Source organism: Chenopodium album, chromosome 5 (assembly GCF_948465745.1).
Source record: "Chenopodium album chromosome 5, dcCheAlbu1.1, whole genome shotgun sequence".
NCBI classification, from domain to species: Eukaryota; Viridiplantae; Streptophyta; class Magnoliopsida; order Caryophyllales; family Amaranthaceae; genus Chenopodium; species Chenopodium album.
The window spans coordinates 27,507,415-27,534,993 of NC_137838.1; the positions used below are offsets into that span (position 1 = coordinate 27,507,415).

At 34.8% G+C, this 27,579-nt stretch overlaps 2 protein-coding genes across 2 annotated transcripts; one reads left to right on the top strand and one right to left on the bottom strand.

The window, feature by feature from the left end:
• Positions 1 to 2,425: 2,425 nt before the first annotated feature.
• LOC145632769 (protein FAR1-RELATED SEQUENCE 5-like) lies at positions 2,426 to 5,890 on the bottom strand. The gene is made up of 7 exons (XM_081685108.1): positions 5,377 to 5,890; positions 5,103 to 5,124; positions 3,927 to 4,761; positions 3,753 to 3,818; positions 2,864 to 2,941; positions 2,631 to 2,726; positions 2,426 to 2,536 (listed from the first exon to the last, which is right to left on the bottom strand). The coding sequence occupies exons 1-7, from the start codon at positions 5,888 to 5,890 to the stop codon at positions 2,426 to 2,428; spliced, it is 1,722 nt and encodes a 573-aa protein (XP_081541234.1).
• An 18,173-nt stretch (positions 5,891 to 24,063) lies between these two features.
• On the top strand, positions 24,064 to 24,477 carry LOC145632770 (uncharacterized). The gene has a single exon (XM_081685109.1). It carries the CDS (start codon positions 24,064 to 24,066, stop codon positions 24,475 to 24,477), a length of 414 nt encoding a protein of 137 aa, XP_081541235.1.
• The last annotated feature ends 3,102 nt before the right edge of the window (positions 24,478 to 27,579 follow it).

Genomic DNA, 27,579 nt, shown 5'->3' on the forward strand with positions numbered 1-27,579 from the left:
AATAGATGAAGTGCTAGGATGTAGTATGAAGATGAAATTTTTTGGTCAAGTACTGGATGAAGTACTCTGAAATTTTTTGATCGAGTACTAAGATGAAGTACTGTAAATTATTTTGGACAAAATGTAATTGAAATGAACAAGTATTAGAATGAAGTACTTTTGTATTGTAAATATGTTAGGAAAACTTATGTGATTATGATGAAATAGTATTATATAAAATTTATGGTTAAGTTTTCTATACTTGTTCAGTTTATTTATATTAATGTTCATTTTTAAACACATAATGTATTGTTCTCAGATATAAAGAAGCAGCACCAAGTGAGGAACAAAAAAATCTAGAAACTGAACAACGGTAAAAGAAAAAATTTCATATAACATGTTTATTCATACAAATTTGACTAATGTTTAACTGGATAAATTATTTTCTCAATGAAATTTAATCAGGGAGACAAAATTGCAAAATGAGCCAGAAAAGAGTGCAACAGAAAAACAAGAGAGGTAAAATTATTGTTCATTTAAAAAAAAAAAAATTGACGTTCATAATCTGTCCCTTTTTATTCAAATATATACTTTAATTGTTCATAAATAAGGGAGAAGAACACTGAGCCAAAATTGCAAATTGAGGAAAAAAATAGCGCAACAGATAAACAAGAAAGGTATAATCACTATTCATTTCTGAAAAGTTTTTAAAGTTCATAATCTCAATATTGTTGTTCATATATATACTTTAATCCTTCATGTATCCTTAAAATAATATCATGTTTTTTCAATTAGACAAAAGGATGTAGAGGCAAAGAAAGACCAAGAAGAGAAATTAAAAGACTGCCTCCTTGTCTTAAATCCCCTTTCATGATAAAATACAAAGATTTGTTCAAGGATGTCAACGCAATGAGTGCTACCATTTCTGACTATGCATTCAGTGAAGGTCCTAATGAGTAAGTTTTATCTGTGAATTTCATTGTTCATAAGTTGATACTATATTATTCAAAAACTAATAAGTATTGTTCATTCTTTCATAAGTATTAAATTTTTTTGTTTGTTTTGGTAGTGAGCTTCTGTACCATGATGGAGAAAACAGTGTCAACAGAAGTGAAATGTAGACACTTGGAACTGATTCAGAAGTCGACACCGCCGTTATTGATGCCTAGGCACATATTCTCAACATCAAGGGCAAAAAAATTGCCTTTACTTCTCCACAATGCCATATGTAAGAAGATATCTGCTTTAATTTACAATTCATCTTATTTATCATTGTCTTAATGTTCAATTTTGGTAAAAAAAATGTTCATTATTATAACATAACATGTTCATTTATGTGTATTTGATATGCAGCTGATAGTATGCACAGACAAAGGTGCAACTCCAAACACTACAAAAGAACAGAGATTTGAAAAGTTTGCACAAAGATTGCACTGTGAAATGAGAAACAATGGCATTCAAAGAACCAAAGACTTTATGCAATTATTTTTTCCTATGGCTACATATAAGCATTTCTACTTAATGTGCATCAACATGTACAATGGCACGATTGACTTAATCGACAACAGAAAGCTACCAATGAATGTAAAAGCAAGTACAAAATATGAAGACAATCCAGAAAAAATGGTAAATTACTAAATTTCCTTTGTTAAATTTTTTCTGTTTTTTGTTCAATTTTGTTTGTCCATTGTTCAAAATTTCAGTTTGTTTAATTTCATATTTCAGCTTGAAGCTTTTGCACACTTTCTAAAAATTAAAAGATTACAAAGAAGCTGATTTCAATAAAGTAAAGAGCTTCAAAACAAATGTGATTAAGATGAAATGGAGAAGCGACTGGATCATGACAATTGTGCTATTTACTTAATGAAACATATGGAGACATACACCATAGAAAATTTGGTGGAGTGGGATTGTGACTTGGTGGCTAATGATGCAAGTATTTTAATAATCTTACTCATAATTATGAGTATATTCATTTTTTTTTAAATGTTCAAAACCTTTAATAATATGTTCATTTTTGTGAAAACAGATTGATCAAATCCGGAAGCTCAGGGTAAATATTGTGCAGAAATTATTCTAAGTACCACCAATAAAGAAGGATACAGAGTGAAGATGGCTGCAAGAAGAATAATTGAAGATTGATGTTGTGAATTAATCATGTTGAAGAAATTGTGGTTTTATTTAGTGTGTTTGAATGATTAGTTTGAAAGACAAATGTTTTTTTAAATTTGAGACTGAAATTTTATGTTTAATTTGTAGCAAACTATTTACATTTAACTTTCTTCAAAAAAGCAAGTCTAGATGTTCAGTATTTGTGTTAATTTTAAAAATAATAAGCAACAATAATAAAATTGAAAAATAATGAAAAAATAGATTTATAAATTGAAAAGTAATAAAATTTGTATATTATTACAATTTCAATGAAAAATAAGGTATAAATCTATGACTAAGTTGTCTTGTCAAACATTGATAACATTTCATCATAATGAGACACATTAGAAGAGGCAGAAGCATTAGAAGATCCTTCATTCCTTGTATTGCGACCAACATCAAAATACTAAAAATTAAAAAAAAAAGAAAATTAAAAAAGTAAATTTTGTTCATAAATAAAATGCACATATTCATAATTTAATATAAAAAAATCATATTACCTGAGACCATTTACTCTTTTCATATTGAAAACTTCTGTTGGAGTTAACTTCAGGATGTTTTCTTTTTTTAGCTTGAGATCCTAATTGACTTGATACCTACATCACATAAAAGGTGTTCAGATGTAACAAAAATTTAGTTTATATTTTTAGCAACAAACATTCAAAAAGGAAACTTCATATCTTACATTTGATGAAGAAGGATTAGAAGAATTTGTTTACTTGGTAAAGTTTACTCTTTGTGGTACACATGAAGATTGAGCAGCATAGTTAGACTTATTGGACTTTTTTGTTCTTGGTGGACCATCTACACCCTGTCCATAAAAAAAAAAAACAAAAACACCTATATAAATAATCTAATATATAAAAACTCATAAAAAACTATTAAAAGTTCAAATAGTAAATTACATTAGAGGAAGAAGGTTAAGAAGCATGTGTTGACTTATTAAAGTTTCCTCCTGCTGGTGCACATGAAGGTTGAGCATTATTTTTTGATTTATTAGTATTTCCTCTTGCTGGTGGACGGCTAATACCCTTCAAAATAGAAATAATATATATGTTCATTATCTATTTAACTAAATTCATAAAAAAAAAAAAACAGTAAAGTTCAAATCAGTAATTACATATGAAGAAGATGGCTGAGAAACTGTTGTGGAAATATTACTCTTTTCAGATCAGTTGCAGATTGGACACCAATACCATATATATATATATATATATATATATATATATATATATATATATATATATATATATATATATATATGTATATATATTTATATACATATATATGTATATATATATGTTTGTAAATATACGTATATATATATATGTATATATATATATATATATATATATATATATATATATATGTGAATAAAGTATTGGAAAAATTGAAAAAAATATAAATAAAGTATTGAAATATATTTAATAATTACCTTTGTTGATGGTTGAAAATTCCTCTATTTTGGAAGGACATTAAGATTTGAACTTGGTTTTGTTGGGTGTGAATAAATCATAGGATCACCATCATCATCCAAAACCTACAATTAAAAACGATATTTTTGTATTATTCATTTATTAAAATCTAATATTCACAAAAATTAATATTATATTCAGATATACCTGGAAAAACTTTTCAGAAGTAGCTTTGACTTCATCCTTATATTTATCAACCTTTTTCTTCCACCCCTTGGATTTATTGTAAGCTTTTTCAACAGTACTTTTTGGCCTATAATTTCTCTCACCCTTTTTTCTTTTTATTTTGGGATTTTGAATAGGCTCACCTTATTTAGAAACCTCTTGAACCTCCTCTTCTCCATCATCAAAAAGTATTGGTCCTCTAACACTCTCCACCTTTTCCCTTAGCATATCAAAAGTATATTCAATATAAGCCCTTGCTTCAACATAATCTTGACAAGATGTCACCAATTGAATAAACTTTCTTGTCATTTGAGCCCTCCAAACAGAAGATGTCACTACATTCTCATCTATAGTTTCTTCATCAACAACATGACTACACATAGCGGTTTTGGTCCATCTCTTAACTATGTACTCTTCAGGAATTTTTTGAACACAGTGGATGTTGTAAATACGAAGAGAATGTGAACAAAATAAACCCATTTCACTCCAATACTTACATGTACATTTGATTACCCTAGTAAACTTGTTCAAAATAACCTCATGCTTAATTATATCCTTGTTAGGCCTCCATACCAAGTAAGTAATTGTCTCATCATTTTCAGACTTTCTCTCTTGACAACAAGAAATGGCTTTAGCAAATTGATCTTCAAAGACAATATACACCGAAATAGTATACACCTCTCTAGCATGAATAAGAAGACTTACATTAGCAACCGCCAAGTGTCGATTATCTCTCAAAAATTGAAAGTCTTGTTTGCTTTCCCTACTCCTCCACTCAGCCACAACATCAAGAAAAGTCTTATAAAAATCACACATACCATCTGTTTTCCTCAACCTATGAGAAACCGAACGGTTAGTAGTTTCACTCCTCCGTGAACTCAAAACTCCTCCAGAAAAATATTCCTTCGAATAAGCTGGACACCATCTTTGTTTGATCGAGTACAAATGATTCAACCAAGCATTATCATGACAGTCGTACTTATCCATCATCCTATTACAAAAAACAGATTCAAACTTTTATCTGTTCATAAATTACAATACTAAGTTCAAAAAATAAAACAATATGTTCAAATAGTAAGTAAAGCTCGTAGAACAGTGATACTTATACCCAAGTCATATAATACACACAAACCCTATATATTCATAGATGCAAAAATGTTTAAGTTCAAAATATGTATGTTCATACATTAAACATACATATTCATTACATAATATACAGTATTCATAAAGACAAATTAATAGCAGTGGACAAAATAATTATAGCAAAAAACATATTCAATTGGTAATATACAAAGTTCATTTTCGTGTTAGAAGAGTTCATATGAAAGGTACCTTGGCCAATAATGTTCGAATTCTGCAGCAGTTTCACAATACTTTGTCAGATAATCAAACAAGTCTGTGAACCCCTTCATAGCTCTAAATTTTCCAACAATATTTGTTTTTGAGTTCTCCCCAAGGTGCCATGTGCACAATCGATGCCTAGAACTTGGGAATATTGCCCGAATAGCAACAGCAATAGATAGTGCTTAATCTGTCATTATAGTGATTGGATGACGCCCACCTCCCATTGATCTCATGAATGATTCAAACAACCATATGAAACTACCTGTTTTTTCATCAAGAACAAATCCCATGCCAAACATAACATTGTTACAATGGTGGTTCATCCTAATAAATAGGGCACATATCATGTCGTACTTATTCGTTCTATAAGTAGTATAAAAAACCATCAAATCCCCAAAAAAATCATAATCTCTTTTCATCCTTGCATCTCTCCAAAAGACACAAGTAAGAGAGTTAGCTTTATCTACCTCAAATTCATAATAAAAATCTGTTTCCTTGGCTTGTCTTTGAGCAAAATACTTGATCAATTGATTACAATCCGAACCATCAAGCCTAATTGACTTTTGAACATCCAAAGCATTGTATACATCCTTCTTAGTACACCCAATGTTTGGTGAACCACAAACTTCTTTACTAATAACACGAAGAGAATCACTAACCCGAACACCGCTAGCCTTCATAACACTAATCACCTTCAAATGTTCTTTATTCACTTTTCTTTGAGACCTAAGAAAATGTCTTTTATCAATTGGAATCATAGAGTGATTATGATCCATTAAATGCAGCACAACAATTCATACACCACGCTCAATAATGAACTCAACAAGCGCACCACAATTTGTTCGAAAATCCAACCTCTCATACCTCCTAACATCCTTCTTAGAATCATCCTTTAAACAAGCATTTGAACATACATATTTCCTACTTCGCCACATGTTAGTGTTATAAATTGTTCGCACATTGCTCCTCCTTATACTAAAACCCATCTTAAAGGCATAATCATTGTACAAATCAAATGCTTCCTGCTCACTTCCAACTTCTATGAACATTAATTCAGATACTTCAGCTTCCTTAAACACAACATCATTTGTATTCTCTGAAATAATAAAAATAACAAAGTGTTCATAATCTGTACAAAAAAATGTTCATAAAATGGAATACAATGTTCACAATTACTATACATAATGAAATAACAATTCATTGTTTGGAGATTGTACATTGCGCACTTGTAGAGAATTAATATTCATAGTATAGGAATGGAATATTAAGATTAAACATATACATATTCAAAATATAAATGATATACGTATACAATGTTAAATATACATACAACGAACTCAAAAACAAATTCAACTAAAGAAGAAAAAAATCATAACGAAAAAATCAATTCAAGATTTCATAAATTTTTCAAGAAATCAATACCAATTGTAAATTGAAATAGTTCAATCAACGACAATCATTAAATAGAACTTGAATAAATCCATGAAATAAATCACAAAATTCACTAATTATAAAATCACAAAATCAATCATAAAAATGCAGAACAAAATTATAATTGAAATTCATCGAATTCAATGTCGTCAAACTCGATTAATCAATAATAAATTGAAATAATCACAAAATTCAACAAAATTCATGAAAAAATCACAAAATTAAGCAAAATTCATCGAATTCAATGTCGTCAAACTCAATTAATCAATAATAAATTGAAAATCATCATATTCATAAAATATAAAATAAGAAATCAATTAATCAATAACCTAATTAATAATAAACAACAAAAACTAACCTGCATTGATGATTTCGTCAAGAATAACGATCACCTCCATTGTTAAGTAAAGAACAGAGGAGGAGAGAGAAAATCTTAATTAAAAGGGAAGAACAATAGAGCGAAAACACTGGAGTAAAAAAAAAGAGGAGAGAAAAAATTGCAATCAAATGTGTAATTTGAATGAGGAGAGAATCGAATCACATAAACCAAATAAGGAAAGAGAAAATTTAGGAAAGTTCTAGCGGGAATCTTGAAGCAGAAATAGAATGTGGAAGCTTTTAGTAATGGTTGCATTTCATACTTACAGTTCTGCATTTTGGCTTGTTGCATCCAGCTTGGCTGCATTAGAATGCAGCCAAGATATTGTAAATTTCAACCACTTGATATATTTCTAGACCTAGGCGTAGATTACTTTCATCAGTGTTGGGATTTTTATAACTATTAATATCTTTAGTATTACTTTAGCTATTAATATCTTCAATTTTACTTTTGTAAAAATTATAAAAATTTGATATTTGAAAAGTAAATTTCAAGACGTATCTAATGAGATCCCACATGACTATGTTTTTCCTAATGGATAAATCACAAATGATGGTCAAAGAAAAGTAAGTGAATAGTGTAAAAGTCCTTATGGTGAAATAAAAGCAAAACGGAGGAAGTATAAATTATTACACAATATACCTCAGGCCTAATGAGTTATAACGGCTAGTTAGTTTCACCTTTTTTGATTTTTTTAAGGGAAAACTAGCCGTTTTACCTAATTTGTTGTATAAATTTGATACTTAGCATACACTTAGTAAGTAGCCCTCTATTTGCATAATCATAAGTATTGCCCGTTACAAGAACTCTTTTGTAACGAATTTAATTGTGCCCATTACAAATGAGATTTTTTCTACTAGTACACCAACAAAAAATTCTCAATTCTGTGTTTAAATTAGCTGTACAGATGTGTGTAATGGTTGTGACCGTAATGTTGAAGTGAACTATTGTAATTGCAATTTAAGTGTATAAAGTGGGAAATTGAACATTCATTTAAGCATAATTGCTTACTGTTTAAATCATGTGCTGGAAAAATTGCTTTCCTATTTACATCAAAATGCCTAAAACATAACAGAGAATCTGTCCATAAAAAAGATACCAAAAAACACAGCACACTGTTTTTTGGGGATTTTGTGTTCAAACAAGGGTCACAAAGAAAGCAAACAAAATTAACGAAAAATTCTTTGAGGAGTGAATGGAGTCACTTTTCCAAAAGTATAATTTCGACCCTATACTACAACCGAGTATCACGGAAATTTACTCAGGAGATACAACAAAGGCCAATTGCAAACAAGTAGGATGATTACAAAAATGTAAATAAGCTTTGTGACTGGTGATGATAATTCCGTTAAAGAAACCTTTGTAAACAAGAGAAGGAAAAATGGAGAAGTTACTATTTTATCTTTCATTCTCCAACTCCCATTATATATATAGTATATAATTATAGAGCAAAACCCATCAACTTAACCGTCAACATCAAGCAGCGTTGAACCCAGAAATTAGAGCTAATCAAAACTAGCCCGACTCGATTTTGGGCAGGTTTTGGGTAGCATTTTCTGGCCTGAAATCGGGTTGGGCCCGACCCAAATTATACATTTTTTAGTCGGGCTTGGGAATTCTTTTTTTTTTATGCTATTTTAGTTCATTATTTGGCTCAGTCCAAAAAGTCCGCACGGCTCGGCCATTTTGGACGGATTTGGGCATGAAAATTTTGGCTCGAATTTTAGTCCGACCCGACTTGGCCTGACCCGAGAAATGAGCAGATTTTTTATGCATCCACCCGGCTCGCCCATTGATCAGGTCTACCAGAAATCACCCGGTCCTGATCGAGATAAAGAACCTCTGTGAAACTATCAGCTCTCGGGCCTAATCAAGCGACGGAGCAGATTCCCTCAACCTCGCATACGCCCCCGATCGAGTGATGATGGCCCGATCGGGAGGCAATTCAGTGAGTTAACCTTCACTCTCGAGTTGCGTTAATGGAGTTTACTACTCCTTGATTTGCTCTTATTAATTGTTTAATTAATTGCAACACCATTTGCTAAGCAAATAATTAAACACCATGAATTTGTCTCAAATACTCTAAATTATTCAACACTATTGACTTTTAATGTTCAAAAACTACAATGGCATAACATTTTAGTTGTGCATTCAAATTTATGCAACAAATTGGGTGTAACGGCTAGTTTACCCCAAAAGAATTCAATAAAGGTGAAACTAACTGGTCGTTATAACTCATTAGGTCATAGGTATATTGTGTAATAATTTATATAAATAATGGCTTTTAATGAAAATTCAAAAATAGTCAGTGGCATTTGGTGAATTAAGAATTGTAGTAACGGAAAGTTAATGACCATGCCTCCTTGATGGCACGCCATGACAATATAAAGTTTGTCAATGGCATTAGGTGAATTTTGAAAAAGCCGATGGCATTTTGTGAATTTTTAAAGTACTCAGTTGCATTTGGTGAAATAGCCGTAAACCTTATTTACACAGTAAAAATCCAACATTTCTTATCTTTTGATCTATACAACTAAAACCTAGGAATTGTTGGAAGAATTATTGAAAAAAAGAAGGGTGCAACAAGGTTATAAATGATATCTTTCAAAAAAAATAAAAAGTTATAAATGATATCATTATTTAATGTTTTACTTGAGAGCTTGCCTCATTACAATATTTCTCACCTTCTACTTTTTTTTGGTGTTTAGAGAGCCACATGGGCGGGTGATGAGAATCGATAGATCTCTTGGAATCGGGAGGGAAGCTCTAACCACTTGAGCTATCCCTTACTCTCTCTCGCCTTCTACTTGACTACTTGTGATTTCTTTATTAAGCATGGTCTATTTATTTTAAATATTCTTTTATATATAGAGAATTTTTTGTTTTTTTTCGAACTACATTTATTATATATTGTATGTACACTCTTATAAATATTAAATATACTACCTCTGTTTCTTTTTACTTGTAACAAATGAATTTTTTTTATCTCATATAAAATACCCCATATCAAAAGAGGTAGTACTTAAAATGAGGATGAAAAGTTGTGGTTAACTATCCAAGCAAATGCAACACTTGTTTTTTGTGTTGGAGCAATAGTAATGGGGTTCTTAAGGAGAAAAAAAATTGTAAGAAACTCTTATATATTAGGAATATTAGGAATGGGGGTTTCTTACCTAGAGTTTAGATGAGTGTCATTTATGGCACTCATTTTTTCTCTTTAATGTTGATTTTAAATTGATTTTATAGCTCTTTTAATTCCTTTTTCCTTAATTTTGCGCTTTAATTCTTTAGTTTGCATTTTCCTTAGTTGATTTTCCATTTTCGTGTATTTCTTGGTTTATTTTGTCTTTTTCCCTTTATTTGTTTTCTTTCTTTCATTTTCAGGTTAAGATCGTTGTCCAAGGATTCCCGAGGTTTCTTCCCGGGTTTTGCATTGATTGGGATGCTTAGTATCTTCCATTTGAAGGCCAAGTATGGAGATGTGCGAGTTCAAAGTTTCCTTATGTCGTGCATTCAAGCCGTGGAGCACCAATTTTGGTGTTGAATCCACCGTCAAGGTGTTTAGAATCTGCCATGTTCCGTGTTCATTTAGCACACAAAGTGGAGCGTATGAGGTGCGACAAGTTGAAGGGGAAGAGAGCTCCCCTGCTCCCAGACATGGGCGCGTGCGACTATGACGCGGTCGCGCCTGTTGCTTCCTTTGTTTCGTACCCTCTTTTACGCAGCCGCGCAACTTCTTGAAGAAGGTCGCGCCTGTACGGGTCTATTTTGGACAATCTAACTAACTTCTCTTTGTAAGTTTTACTATATATAGATTTTTTTCATAAATTTTATAGAGAGAATTTTTAGATTAGAGATTTTTAGATAGAGAATTGATTGGAGAATTTTTCATTAGATAATTCATTAGAAAAGAAGTAGAGAATAGTTTTGAGAGAGAAACTCATGGTTGATGATTAATGATTGATTCTAAGCACATTTCTTTTGATTTCATCAAAGTTTGTAAGGATTTCTTTTACTTTAATGCAATCTTTAGCTTTTGATTTCAATTGTTTTGTTGATTGTTCAAGTTTATTGATTAGTTGATTGAATTTGTTTGATTGAAATGATGATGATGAATGATGAGTAGCATTTATGCCACTTTTCCATCCTTTTTCTCTAAGTATTCTCCCCTCATTTGCACTTGTTTGAGCCTTTTTAAGCATTTTTCCCTTAGTTTTGCGTTTCCCTTTCCTTTCGCGTGTTTCTTTTCCCTTTGTCTCTTTTTGTTGTTTTTTTCTAGCGTTTCTTTGTTGTTTTGTAGGTTCTTGGCCTTTTTGGATGAAATTTGGAATGCATGACGTGCCATGGAGAAGGAGCATGAAGATCAAGAGAAGCTGAAGGAAGGAAGAATCAAGTAGGTTCGGCCGAACCTCCTGAAGGTGTGGTCGAACCAAGGTGTGGCCGAACCTGCTCAGTGGTTCGGCCGAACGTCGAGGCAGGGGCAAGATGCAATTTGGCAATTTTGCAGGAGTGGTCAAACCACAGAAGTTCGACCAGACCAGGATCAGGGAGGTTCGACCGAACCTACCCATGGTTCGGCCGAACCTACCCTGTAGTCCGGCCGAACCTTCCCATTGTTCGGTGGGACCTCTCCTTATCTCAGCTGGCTCTGTACGGACTATATAAGTCCCATCTTAGAACGTTTTGATGTAATTAGATTAACTTAGTTTTAATTTTTCTACACTTTTCGCTTAATCTAGAGAGAGAAACACTATTAGTCTTCATTGGTAGAGAGAGAAAGTGTGGTTTTCTTCATTGATAAACTTGGATTTTGAAGAAGGAGTTTGTTCAATCCTTTGTAGACCTTCATCTTCAATTAATGAGCAATCTCTTACTCTTTCTCTTTACCTTTGTTTTTTATTTTGCTTATTTGCTTTGATTTTCCTTCTTTGCTTATTGATCATGTTGATGCTTGTTGATTTGATGATTGATATTGTCTTCAATATGATTTGTGATTAGTCACTTAGCCAAGGGTGTGGGGATGGTGTAGTTTCTAATTGTTCATGCTTATAATGTTGGGGTTGTGTTAATGGTGATTAAAGTCTTTGCATGCTTGATATTCTTTGATCTTCTTGCAAGTGCACATTGTTAGTTGATTAAAGGTGAATCTTTGCTAACAAGGAACGGAAGTTGACTTAGTTGAGATTCATTACTATCGATAGTTCTTTTATTGCACCTTCTAATATATGGTTCTAGTGTGGAAACATAGAGGCTTTGTTAGGAGAAACTGATTAACCCCGGAAGGCAATTAGATTGGGCCTTACTTCGATATTAATTCATGTTTAGTTTACCATTGATTTGCTACTTTGTTATTGCATGATCAAGCGGCATCTACATCTACCAATTTCCCTTGGTGCTTAGTTATATTAATTTTAATCCATTTCGTTCTTAGTTTAATCTCTTAGTTATTCACACTTCTTGTTCCGAGATAGCTTAGACTCTAGGTAATGAATGCGGTGTTTATGCATTTCTCCCTGTAGTTCGACCCCTCTACTTGCCCTATATTTGTAATAGGTTGAGTCGAGTGTTATAAATTGTATTTGATTTAGGTGTAGTTGTTTGACGACACAATTATTCCTTTGTCAATGAATTTGTTAAATTCCTTAGTTTTGATCTTGATTTCTTCCATGGATAGTGAGTAGTTTACTTGCTAGGGATGTGGTGAAGCATGTTTGAGGGATGGATCATAGCTAATTGGGGGATTTTAATTGGTTTAGCATTGTGATTAAATTGGTTGATTGATTTTGTGCTTGTGTGTGATTAGTTAAAGAGTAGCTAACTTTAATTGTCATTGATTGCATTGTATGCCTACATTGATAAGGACCATTGATTTGTAGCTCGCTTTTTTCGATTGAGCTTGGTTAGTGACGTTCCTAGTTAGAGTCTTTCTTAGTTGGCGCTAGCTAAACCTCTAGGAGATAGCTTGTTGAGCTCTTTTGATTGCATTGTCTATCTTCCCTCGCAATGCTCGAATTAATCAATCTCCAACCCGATTAGTGTGTGTCCATTGCAAGTACATGTTGATCCTAAATCCCTAGTGTCTTGATATATATATTGATTTACTTTCTTTGATTAGTTGAATTAGATAATCTACACTACCATCTTACCTTTCGAAGTGCTTGACATTGGTCGTAGCAAACTTCCCCCCATTCCTAGTGGTTTAACCAGAATTTGCCCTATTACTAGGTGTAGGTTTGGTTATAAATTTAGTTTGATTGGAAGAATTTTAGTTTCCAAAGACCTAGAATCCACCTTTTGTCAAAATGGCTAATTCTTGTTCAATCTTGCTTCTAGTACGGTATAATCATCTTATTAAACTCTTATTTATATTTTTATATCTTATTGTTGCAAGAATTTGATTGTTTATGGTTGTGAATAGTAGTAGTATGTGTTTTGATGAATTTGTTGATTGAATGTGATATTTGGTTGATTACTTCTGTTGATTGTTGATTGATTTTTACTCACATTGTGTTGTTGTATGTTTGTGAAGCAAATTTGGTTTAATTGGTGGTGATTGCGAGAAGTTGAAAATTTTGAATATTGGTAGTAAGGTGTTGTTTTTGTGATTGTTGTTATTGGTTAAGGAGTTGTGATATTGGTGATTGGAAGTGTTTTGTGGTATTTTTGTGGTGTTGATTGTTTGGATTTTGAGTTGATAAATTTGGGGAAACACAATGTCGAAGCTTGCTCGAGCCTTTTCCTCCAAGAAACGAAAAACCAACATCATCGAAGAACCTTCTTCAAACCCCTCTACTTCCCAAACACGACAACCTACTCCTTTTTTTAAATAAAAATCAATGACCCAATCAAAAAGCTCGATATGACAAGCTAAAAGAGAACTGATCCCTTAAACCCTCTTGACACTACTTTCAACAAGACATGATCAAATTGGGTATTGATGAGGATTTGAGGGAATTGTTTATCAATCTTCGCATGAGCACCTTTGTGAGCACATGTAACCATACCTACCTTGAGCCAACTTTGGAATTTTTTGCTATGGTTTTATGTGTGGCGATAGCGGATGGTAACTACTAGGTCTACTTTCAACTTTTCAACATTCATCATGATCCTTCTCTTGCTAAGTTCAATGCGGCACTTGATCTTAATCCGGGGGCGGATGTCTTGAACCTCGAGTTCTTCTTCAACAATGAGTATAACCAAAATTCTTGGTGGGATAATATATCAGGGGAAGGCAATTTCATTACTCGGTATGCCGCCATAAGCAAGGTATTCAAACCATGTCTAAGGATCCTTAATATGCTTTAGGGATATTCGATAATCCTTAAGCAAGAATTGGGAAAGATGAGTCAATTGGAGCTCCGGATACTTTGGTTGGATACTAGAGAGGTCATTAGAAATTAGGGTACATGTTCTTGAGATATTTCAAGGGGTAGCAAGAAAGGGAGTCCGGGGAGATCTCTTGTGGTAGTATGGTTACAAGGCTCGCGACCAACCTTCATCTTGACCACTACTTACCCTCTTGTACTCTGGTAGGTAGTTTGAGCACACTCTACCTTGACATTGCACAATTGAAATAAGTGCAATTTTTGGCCAAGAATGAAGATGATGAGATGTTTGATTGGCTTAGGGAGAATAAACATTGGTGCTATCTCCCTAGCCCCTCCTTGACTTCTATCCACCAAGAGGATGTGCCTAATGTGTGGCATGTACCCTTGAGTAACTGCCTTCCCTATGGTGATGATGATGAGGAGATGGGAGAAGAAGAAGAAGAAGAAGAAGAAGAACAACAACAACAACAACACAACAACCACAACCACAACCACAACAAGCCCATCACCAATTTAGTAACCCCGATATGGATGCTCTAAGTGCACAAATGAAGGGGATGCAAATTAGATTGGAAGGCATGTACGACAAAGACTTTAAGGCAATTTATCACAAAATAAGAGGCATCTCGGAGATGGAACAAGGTATGTTTCTCCAACAACAATATTTATATGATGCGAGTCCACCCCAACTTGGTCCTATACCATCAAGCAAGTACCCATATTGGCAAGGATCCCGAGGTCCAACACCGTGACTCGCTTATTCCTCGATGAGCACGGTAACTACGATTACTGTGTTCCCAGTGGGAGCGATTATAGGGGTGATCCTAACAACCCTTATGTCCACCTCGATCATCCACTACCGTATTGGGGTTTGGTAAGTCCAACTTACCGCGGAAACGACCTCGACCCAAAGAACCACTCGCTATTAATAAAACCATAAAGCATAACAAATAAACATAAAAGGATAGAATCGTAATTTACCTTTGACGTGTGCTTCGCCCGACCTAATACTTGAAAGCTTTAGCTCCGAAAATACCGAGCCTCCAACGGTATCCACCCACAAAGGACGAATACCGACTTTTTAGGTCCGCTACCTTGGAGTTAGCAAGGTCCGACCAAAACCCGAGTGATTAAATGAGTTCAAAGGTTTTCACAATGGTGATGCCTTTTTCAACTCTCACTCAAGTGATTTTCCCAATAACCCAACTTGGGTATTTATAGGGAAAACAAGAGAGTGAAAAGTCTCTCCCATCAATGTAAGAGAATTTGATTTTTCCATTTTATTTTAAAGCTAAAATAAAATAAATAATCAAACTAGTAATAAATCAACAAGTGGCAAGCTCATGAGAGAGGTTATGTGAGGACCATTTGGAGGAAGGGGGGACCAAACTTGCTCCCCACTCCCTCTCCAAAAACTAGCCACCTCATTCCTCAAGCCTCCCCTTACAATGCTTTACATGGCACCACACTTGGGCACCAAGGCACCCCAAGGTGGGCTGCCATGTGCGGCTGCCAGCATGCCCAGCACAAGCGTGCGGGCTGCTTGGCGCTGCTGGCCAGCAAGCCCAGCACGGCTTGTGCAGGCTGCTTGTGCACTCGGCCAGCAAGCCGCACATTAATGATGCGGGCTGCTGCTGAGTGTCGATGCTCCTTGCGCGCGTTGGCCAGTGTTGCTAGCATGCGATGCTAGCATTGGTGCGCTAGCACGCACCCGCCAGCCTAGGCTCGGCTTGGTGTGCATGCTAGCCACCATGCTATACCAAATGCCCCTATCACTCGGTTTTCACGGGGAATTACGATGCTAGGGGTGTTTTGATCTTGTTGATTTATTATTTTCGTGTCTTGTCTTTTATTATTTTGACTCGACTTCCGACGCTCGGTTTCGACGCTCTAAGCTTGAATTTCCGACGTCGAAATATTTAATACTCGGGCGACGAATTAATTTGTCGAGTCGGTTTGTATATTTGCTAGGGTGTGACACGAAGGGTTCAATCAAGATTAAGCTGTAATATTGATTATACATTAATATTACTGATCGGAAGCGGCCTCCACCTAGGCATTCCGTTCACTTGACCTTGCTGAATATATTAGCTTTCTAATAATTCTGAACTTGCTTTAAGAATAATACACTTGTTCGAAGGACGCCATTCCTTTCAATCTCCCACTTATCCTTCCGGACAAGTGAGCATTTAGTGTATCGCCTATTTCCTATGCCTCTTCATGTCTTCTTCATGAACTATAAGGTAAGATTATTTCGTCATCCTTATTACGTCAAAAAGTGTTTCTCGATTCCAAGTCCGACTGTCAATAAACAGATGTTTTCTAAAATCCATCCGAGCACGACCATGCATTTTTACAGTCTCGCTCTACGAGAGGCCTTGTATACAACAAAGATATCTTCCCTATTTTAGTAGGGGGACATTCCCAGTCTTGTAATGTAGCTCCTCTTACTGAGAGGACTTAGTCGTACGAGTGTTGCCGTTATAATCCCCTATTACGGCAGACGTTTGACAACATCAAAACGGACTAGTACTCATGGTCAAGGAAATAGGTTCCGATAGCTATAATGAGAAGTATACTTCATGACGATTTTAAATCTATTAAAATATTCTCATAGGTCGATCCAGTATGGTTCTAAACCAATACCTGTGCAAATTATTTATGACAATCATTGTAATAACCTGTATTTTTAAGCCATTTACTAATTATTAATTATGGACTTTTCCGAAATATTTTATTATACAAAAAAATATTTATTTAAGTCTATATATGATTTTACAAAAATATAATTTTATTACGCGTTGTAATTATATGAGTCGACTCAAAGTTGTCGGAATTTCAGACTTCAGTATTTTACTTTCGAGTCAAACTACCAAGTACCAAACTATTCCTCCTCCCGTAATCAAGGTCAACCCTTAATGCTCATATCCACAACATTTATTAGGCCGACTGTATATATTAGGTCAGCAACATTTATTGGGTCAACTGCATTTATTAGGCCAGCAACATTTATTAGGTTGGTCGTATTAATTGGGTTGGCAGCATTTATGAAATCGGTTGGAATAGTGCCTGAGTTGGGGCTATATATAGCCATGAAACATGAGCTATTCCATCACACCTCCTACTTCTCTTCTTACTTTCCTTCTCCTTTCTCCTTCCTCCTCCATTCTCACCTCCTTTTTAAGCTTTCATTTTGTAGTCTTGAGCTCCTCACGAGCACCTCCTCGCCGCCACCCTATTCCACCATTTGGCCACCACCTTGCCGCCACCTCCTTCCTTGCGTTGCACCGTAAGTAAGCCATGTATTTCTCATTTTAGTACTACTACTAAGTACTAGTAATACTACTACTACTATTACTCTCAACTTCTACTACTACTACTACTACTACTACTATTACTAAGCACTAGTAGTACTACTACTACAACTACATCTACGTATTACTACTACTTCCTATATTATTATTATTATTATTATTATTATTATTATTATTATTATTATTATTATTATTATTATTATTATTATTATTATTTTTATTATTATTATTATTATTATTATTATTATTATTATTATTATTATTATTATTATTATTATTATTATTATTATTATTATTATTATTATTAATATGACTACTACTACTCACATGTACTACTACTACTTACGTAGCATTACTACTACCTTATTATTATTATTATTATTATTATTATTATTATTATTATTATTATTATTATTCGTATTATTATTATTATTATTATGAATTATTAAAGACAAGTGTTAATTTTATAAAAGAGTTATAATAATAAGTTGTTCATGCACAACTAGTCAAAGTCGATAGTCTAAGTCCTTGTATCTATGGGTTGAAAAGTATTTGATTAGGATTATTGGTTTGTTGTAGGAGGTATTTCCGGTTCGTAACTAGGAACCCCGTGTTTGTTTTGCAAAGATCATGGTACGTACACGTGGCTAGATCTTTTAAAAAGTGGCTTTTATATGCAACGTGTTTTACATGTTAAGTGATTTCGAACCATGTTTAAATAATTGTGAAATATATTTCGGTGAAGCATGTTTTAATAGTTTAATCTCAAATGTTAAAATATTTTATATGGTTGATTATAAACTTGTATTGATATTCAAGAAGGAAGTTTTATTGTTTTAATTTATCCCGAGTATGGGATATTGGAAAGTTTATTTATCATAATTTATTCCTTGGATCTTTTGATTTTTAACTCCCACTACGCAGAGTAAGTTAAAGACTATGGGCTTTGTATGACCTAGTCTTTCCCCTTGATAGCACTATGTAAAGGAGTTACTAGCTTGGGGGGTATGCACACTTAGGTGGTAAAATGATTTACGAAAATAAGGATTGATCCATCCTTTTTGGAATTATCTTTGGAAAGTTGGTTGTTTGGAAAATTGGTTCTTTTGACAAGTTTTTATACATGAATTTCTATTCATGAATGGTTTTGATAAATTATGATTTATTTAAGTTAAATCTCTTTGAAAACATGTTTAATTAATTAAATTGATTTTACATGACTAGTATTTGTATGTACTTAGCATTTTAGCTAATACGTATTTGTTTTGTTTTTGGCCCTACTTATCATTTTGATGAGTAGATAGGTGATGGCGATCGGAGAACGTGAACTATGTGCTGCATTGGGAACGAGGGGCGGTGATCACCTAGTTTAACTTAATAAACATAGTATTAGTAGAGTAGTTACTTTGAAAATGTATCAAACTATTATTACTACTATTATTATCATTAATGAAAGTTAAGTACTATTTTCCGCTGCAAAACTCTGTTAAGCCTTACGTAATCACGTGGCGGTAATACTCCCATGTTACTCCCTAACGTTGGATTATTATTGTAAATATTAGAGAGTAATTTGGGGGTGTTACAAAGTGGTATCAGTTTTCGGGTCTTAAAAAGATAAAAATTGGAATATAAAACTGATGGGTAGACCTAAGAGGGGCATATACGATAGAGTTTCGCATTTGTTTTCTAAAAGTATATATTAAGTGTATATTTAAGTAAAAACTACTTTCTATTTTAATACGAAGAAAGATTAATAATGGGGATTATTGGATTGACAATGAGCTCTGGCTAAGGCAGGATTTGGGCGCTGGGCAACGTCGACCCTAACCTCTCCTACCTAGGATCTCATTGGTCCAATTAATCCACATTATGAATCAAGTATTCTACTTATAACTATATATAATATTTTCGAAATTAAAAGAATTTGAAACATATTCAAAAAGTAATTTCGAACTTTACGTGAATTATGTGCATATGGACTAAGCAAACGTCCAAACTGTGTTTTAGAATACAAAGGTTCGAATTAAAATTAAAATTGCATTGAGATTGGTAGTCTTTTGGGAATTTTATATTTCAAGGTATATTAGTGAAGGTTTATGGATTATTATTCAAAAATTATTTCTAAATTGGAAAAGGATTGGAAGGTGAATTGCACTCTTATGTGATGAATTATATGGTGAAGTAGTGTTTGTTGATTTGTATGATATAATTGTATGCAAATTATGATAAATATTGTGATGATCTATTTTGAGATATCACTTAGAGTTGCTTTTAAAATGGCAATTTAGACTTGCTAGTTAACGTGATGAACGTTTAGTATTCAAGATATTTTGTGAACAGTAAATTTATCACATCTCTGAGTATTTGTTGGATGGATGAGTAATCTGTTTTTACATTTATATATGTGCTTAAATACCACATTATTCATGATCATGTCTCTAAGGCAACGAATTAAGATAGGGAGTAGTTCCAAGCTCAGCTCTGTCATCAAAAGGCTAACCAAAATAACCGAAAACATAGCTGGTATTGTCTCAAACCAGAGAAAAGCCCATAATGACCTTGATGCTTTTGGGGATGTTTTTAAAAGATTTGCTGCGGCCAAACCACCAACTTACCTTGGCAAAGTAGACCCAGCGAGCTTAGAAAATTGGGTGAGAGAATTTGATAAACTTTTTTATGCTATTAATTTCCCTGAAGAATTAAAAGTCAATAATGTTGTTTATTACCTTAGAGAGGAAGCCAATTTGTGGTGGAGTCAAAGGAGAGATGACTTGTTGAGTAATCCTAACTTTGGGTGGGCTCAATTAAAGGAAGCTTTGAGAGAGAAGTTTTACCCTTCCTATTTGAGGAAGCAGAAGTGCATGGAGTTTACGAACCTTAGAATGGGGAACATGACGATTAATGAGTATTATAGCAAGTTCATTGAGTTAATGAGATTTGTACCTGAGGTAGTGCCAACTGAGGCGCTTAAGGCCCAGAGGTTTGAGCAAGGTTTGACTTTAACCCTTCAAGGGAAATTGGGAGGAGTGACTTTCGAGACCTTAGATGAGGTTTTCGAAAGGGCAGTGCACCTTTATGGGATTAAAGGGAGAGAGCTTGAGGGAAACTATTCTGGGGAAAAGAGAAAGCCTAGTGGAGCTTTCAATGGGAGTGAGAAGAAACCCAAGGTTGAGGGGAACCCGAGTGGGAACTTTAATGAGAAAAGGGATAGCAGGGGTAATTTTGAAATGGGGAATGGGAATCTAGGGAATGGAGACAAACCAAAGAGAACCTATTTTTGCAAGAGATGTGCAAAAAAGCACCCTGGAAAGGATTGTGAGGGAAACCTAGTGACCAGCCGCTACTGCCAAAAGCTAGGCCACCGTGAGTATGAGTGTTACAAGAAGGTTTCAGATGAGCAATCAGGTAAACCCCAAGATGAGAACCAACCCAAGCCAATTCAGCCCAGCGGATTCAATCCTAAGCCTGGACCCAACAACAACAGTGGAGCCACTCCAAAGGGTCGTGTGTTAGTCATGAACAGTCGTGAGGCTGCAACTGCTTTTGATGTGGTAATTGGCAATTTCTTTATTTGTTCTATGTCTACTAAAGTCTTGTTTGATTGAGGGGCGTCTCACTCTTTTATTTCTAAAACTTTAGTAGATAGACTCAAATTAGAGAGTCCGGTGTCTGTTTCCTTAGATATCGCTATCCCATCAGGGGGAGTGGTGAGTTGCACTAAAATGAATCAGAGTGTACCTCTTGTTATTTCAAATGTAGAGTTTCCGTCAGACTTAATCGAGCTTGACTTACAAGATCTCGATGTTATTTTGGGGATGGACTGGTTGGGCAAGTACAAGGCCCAAATTGATTGTGAGGCCCAAAAGGTCACATTGTGTGGCCCGGGCAAGGTTAGAGTAATGTATCGAAGGGAGGGGAGGAAATCATGGTTAAAAATCATATATGCTTTGCAACTTAAGAAGTGTGTAGCAAAGGGACATCCACTATATTTATGTAGCGTCCAAAGGATAGAAGAAGGGGGAAGAGAGGATGGGAAAAATATTCCAGTAGTAAATGAATTTCTTGACGTTTTTCGCGAAGATATTCCAGGGATGCCACCTGTGAGGGATGTTGAGTTTACTATAGACTTAGTGCTCGGGACAGGACCTATTTCAAAGGCTCCATATAGGATGGCCCCGGCTGAGATGAAAGAGTTGAAGACTCAGTTAGACAACTTGCTTGAGAAAGGATACATTCGACCGAGTTCATCACCATGGGGTGCACCGGTGTTGTTCGTAAAGAAGAAGGATGGAAGCTTGAGGCTATGTATAGATTACCGAGAGTTGAATAATGTGACAGTGAAAAATAAGTATTCGTTGCCTAGGATTGATGATTTGTTCGACCAGTTGAAAGGGGCGGGAATATTTTCAAAGATCGATTTGAGGTCAGGGTATCATCAGTTGAGGATAACAGAGTCGGACATTGAAAAAAGTGCTTTTAGGACTTGTTATGGTCATTATGAATTAACTGTAATGCCATTTAGGTTAACCAATGCACCTGCTGTTTTTATGGATTTAATGCACCGAATTTTTAGGCCATACTTGGATAAGTTTGTTGTGGTGTTTATCGATGATATTTTTGTGTATTTGAGGGACCCAGAAGAGCATGAGGATCATTTGAGGGTGGTATTGTCAACCTTGAGGGAGCATCAATTGTACGCCAAACTCTCAAAGTGCGAGTTTTGGTTGGAAGAGGTAGCTTTCCTAGGTCATGTGATTTCTAAGGAAGGAGTATCAGATGTTCGGTGTTTTCTTAGGTTAACAGGTTATTATAGGAGATTTGTTAAAGATTTCTCGAGAATTGCAAGGCCTATGACGAGCTTAATGAGGAAGGAATGTAAGTACGAGTGGACTCCGGAGTGAGAGGAGGCTTTTCAGACATTAAAAGAGAAGTTGACTACGACATCTGTGTTAGCCCTGCCTGATGGAATTGAGCAGTATGAAGTGTATAGTGACGCGTCAAAGTTCGGGTTAGGTTGTGTGTTGATGCAAAATCGAAAGGTGATTGCTTATGCCTCGAGACAGTTGAAGCCTTATGAGATGAATTACCCGACTCATGACTTGGAGTTAGCCGCAATTGTATTTGCATTGAAGATTTGGAGACACTACTTGTATGGAGTGACATGTAGGATTTTCACCGATCACAAGAGTTTGAAGTACATATTCACTCTAAAGGAGTTGAACATGAGACAACGACGATGGTTGGAGTTAATTAAGGATTACGACTTAGAGATTCAGTATCATGAAGGGAAGGCGAATGTTGTAGCTGATGCACTAAGTAGGAAGTCAAGTCATGCAGTTAATGCAATGATTCTACCAGATCAATTGTGTGTGGAATTCCAAAATATGAATTTTGAGGTATTAGAACAACGAGAAGTGAAGAAGATTTTGAGTGCCTTGTTAAGCAAACCGTCGATTTATGATGAGATTCGAGAAAGCCAACCTGGGGACGAGAAGTTAAATAAGATTAAAGAGAAGATCGAGGAAGGGCAAGTATTGGACTTTTCAATAGCCGATGATGGAAGCATGAGGTTTAAAGGGAGATGGTGTGTCCCTCAAAATCGAAGTGATCTTAAGCAGAAGTTAATGGAGGAAGCTCATAGTTCTTCTTATTCAATGCATCCCGGAGGGGATAAGTTGTATAAGGACATGAAAAAGACATTCTGGTGGCCGAATATGAAAAGGGAAGTGGCAGAATTTGTGGCTAGATGTTTGACTTGTCAAAAGGTCAAAATCGAGCATAAGAGACCCCAAGGAACAGTTCAATCCTTGGAGGTGCCTAGTTGGAAGTGGGATTCGATCTCTATGGATTTCGTGGGAGCCTTACCTAAGACTCGAGCGGGAAATGATACAATTTGGGTCATAGTGGATCGATTAACAAAGTGTGCAACGTTCATACCCATGAGGAGTACATGGTCGATGGATCAATTGGGAAGAGCGTATGTGATATTTGTGGTGAAATACCATGGTGTGTCGAAGGACATCATCTCGGATAGAGACTCAAGGTTCTTATCCAACTTCTGGAAGAGTTTACAAAAGGCTATGGGGACTAAGTTGTTGATGAGCACTGCATTCCACCCCACAACCGATGGTCAAACAGAGAGAACAATACAAACTTTGGAGGATATGCTAAGATCATGTGTTATGGAGTACCAGGGTTCGTGGGAAGATCATTTGGACTTGATAGAATTTTCCTACAACAACAGTTATCATGCAAGCATTGGGATGGCGCCATTCGAGGCTTTGTATGGGCAGAAGTGTAGAAGCCCAATATGTTGGAACGACATAAGTGAGACAGTTACACTCGGGCTAGAGATGATCGAGGAGACGGTGAAACAAGTAAAGATGATTCAAGAGAAAATAAAAGCCGCAGAAGATCGTCAAAAGAGCTATGCAGAGTTGAAAAGGAGGGATGAGGAATAAGAAGTAGGTGAGAAAGTTTTATTAAAAATATCCCCGATGAAGGGAGTGATGAGGTTCGTGAAAAGAGGAAAGTTAAGCCCAAAGTACATTGGACCGTACGAGATCATCAAAAAGGTGGGAAAGGTAGCATACAAGTTGGATTTGCCTAATGAGCTAGAAAGAGTTCACAATGTGTTCCATGTGAGCCAAATTCGGAAATACATACTAGATGTTTCCCATGTTTTACAGCCTGAAACCATTGAGATGGATGAGAACTTGACTTATGAGGAAAGACCTGTGAAGATTCTGGATAGTAAAGTGAGAAGCACTAGGAACAAGGATGTTAAGATAGTCAAGGTTCTATGGTCAAACCATAAAACCGAGGAAGCTACTTGGGAAGCCGAAGCAGATATGAGGAAAAGATATCCAGAGTTATTTTCGGAGGTTAGTAGTCGAGTTACGGGGGCGTAACTCCTTTTAAGGGGGGTAGAATGCGATATAGTTTCGCGCTTTTGCCCTTTTTGGTTAGTTTTGAGTCATCTTGAGTTACTATGTGTTGTGCCTGAGTCATAGTTGAGTCATTTCGAGTCATTATAAGTTGTGCATGAGTCAATTTATATTAACTTGGATTATTTAACCAACTTTTTACTCAAGTTTCGAGGTCGAAACTTCTTTTAAGGGGGGTAGACTGTAATACCCCGTATTTTTAAGCCATTTACTAATTATTAATTATGGATTTTTCCGAAATATTTTATTATACAAAAAATATTTATTTAAGTCCATATATGATTTTACAAAAATATAATTTTATTACGCGTTGTAATTATATGAGTCGACTCAAAGTTGTCGGAATTTCAGCCTTCAGTATTTTACTTCCGAGTCAAACTACCAAGTACCAAACTATTCCTCCTCCCGTAATCAAGGTCAACCCTTAATGCTCATATCCACAACATTTATTAGGCCGACTGCATTTATTGGGTCAGCGGCATTTATTGGGTCAGCTGCATTTATTACGCCAGCAGCATTTATTAGGTTGGCCGCATTAATTGGGTTGACAACATTTATGAAATCGATTGGAATAGTGCCTGAGTTGGGGCTATATATAGCCATGAAACATGAGTTATTCCATCACACCTCCTACTTCTCTTCTTACTTTCCTTCTCCTTTCTCCTTTCTCCTTCCTCCACCATTCTCACCTCCTTTTTAAGCTTTCATTTTGTAGTCCTGAGCTCCTCACGAGCACCTCTTCGCCGCCACCCTATTACCACCATTTGGCCACCACCTTGCCGCCACCTTCTTCCTTGCGTTGCACCGTAAGTAAGCCATATATTTCTCATTTTAGTACTACTACTAAGTACTAGTAATACTACTACTATTACTCTCAACTTCTACTACTACTACTACTACTACTACTACTACTACTACTACTACTACTACTACTACTACTACTACTACTACTACTACTACTAAGCACTAGTAGTACTACTACGACAACTACATCTACGTATTACTACTACTTCCTATTATTATTATTATTGTTATTATTATTATTATTATTATTATTATTATTATTATTATTATTATTACTATTATTATTATTATTATTTTTACTATCATTATCATTATTATTAATATGACTACTAATACTCACATGTACTACTACTACTTACGTAGCATTACTACTACCTTATTATTATTATTATTATTAATTATTAAAGACAAGTGTTAATTTTATAAAAGAGTTATAATAATAAGTTGTTCATGCACAACTAGTCTAAGTCCTTGTATCTATGGTTTGAAAAGTATTTGATTAGGATTATTGGTTTATTGTAAGAGGTATTTCCGATTCGTAACTAGAAACCCCGTGTTTGTTTTGCCAAGATCAAGGTACGTACACGTGGCTAGATCTTTTAAAAAGTGGCTTTTATATGCAACGTGTTTTACATGTTAAGTGATTTCGAACCATGTTTAAATAATTGTGAAATATATTTCGGTGAAGCATGTTTTAATAGTTTAATCTCAAATGTTAAAATATTTTATATGGTTGATTATAAACTTGTATTGATATTCAAGAAGGAAGTTTTATTGTTTTAATTTATCCCGAGTATGAGATATTGGAAACTTTATTTATCAGAATTTATTCTTTGGATCTTTGGATTTTTAACTCCCACTACGCGGAGTAAGTTGAAGACTATGGGCTTTGTATAACCTAGTATTTCCCCTTGATAGCACTATGTAAAGGATTTACTAGCTTGGGGGGTGTGCACACTTAGGTGGTAAAATGATTTACGAAAATAAGGATTGATCCATCCTATTTGGAATTATCTTTGGAAAATTGGTTGTTTCGAAAATTGGTTCTTTTGACAAGTTTTTATACATGAATTTCTATTCATGAATGGTTTGGATAAATTATGATTTATTTAAGTTAAATCTCTTTGAAAACATGTTTAATTAATTAAATTGATTTTACATGACTAGCATTTGTATGTACTTAGCATTTTGGCTAATACGTATTTGTTTTATTTTGGCTTGGACCTACTTATCATTTTGATGAGTAGATAGGTGATGGCGATCAGAGAACGTGAACTATGTGCTGCATTGGGAACGAGGGGCGTTGATCACCTAGTTTAACTTAATAAACATAGTATTAGTAGAGTAGTTACTTTGAAAATGTATCAAACTATTATTACTACTATTATTATCATTAATGAAAGTTAAGTACTATTTTCCGCTGCAAAACTCTGTTAAGCCTTACGTAATCACGTGGCGGTAATACTCCCATGTTATTCCCTAAAGTTGGATTATTATTGTAAATATTAGAGAGTAATTTGGGGGTGTTACAATCATGTCCCCGTAGCACAAGAAACAGTGCTATAAATCAAACTACACGCTAATCTTAATTGGTCATTAATCGTCCATCGTTTAAATGACCTTGATTAGGGACAATTTTCGATTATAATATTCAATGTTCACTTAATATGTGTTTTCTTATCAAGACTGGTCTTGATACCCTATTTTGAATATTTCAAGAATCGAATGGACCCATTATTTAATCCTAAACCACAATTAAATATCAAACAGAGTAATAAAATATTGCATGAAACTTATATTACTCCAAAACTTGAATGATTTTCTTAGTGTCTTACATTAAATGTTAAAAATTTAACTAAAACACTAAAGGAAATCAAAGCCAGTCTCCTACATGCCTGATTCCCATTGCCTCAACGTGCTTGTTATGTTTCACTTGAGGCAAAGGTTTAGTAAGTGGATCGGCTACGTTGTCATCCGTTCCAACTTTGCAAATTCTTATTTCACCTTCTGATTTCAATTCTCAATTCATGTGAAACCGCCGTTTGACATGTTTGACTTTCTGATGTTCCCTCGGCTCTCTGGCCTGAGCAATAGCTCCATTGTTGTCACAATACAGAGCTATTGGACCCTTTATGGAGGGTACAACATCAAGCTCACCAATGAACTTACGAATCCAAACAACTTCCTTAGCCGCTTCAGCAGCTGCTAAGTACTCGACTTCAGTTGTAGAATCTGTAGTTGTACTCTACTTGGCACTCTTCT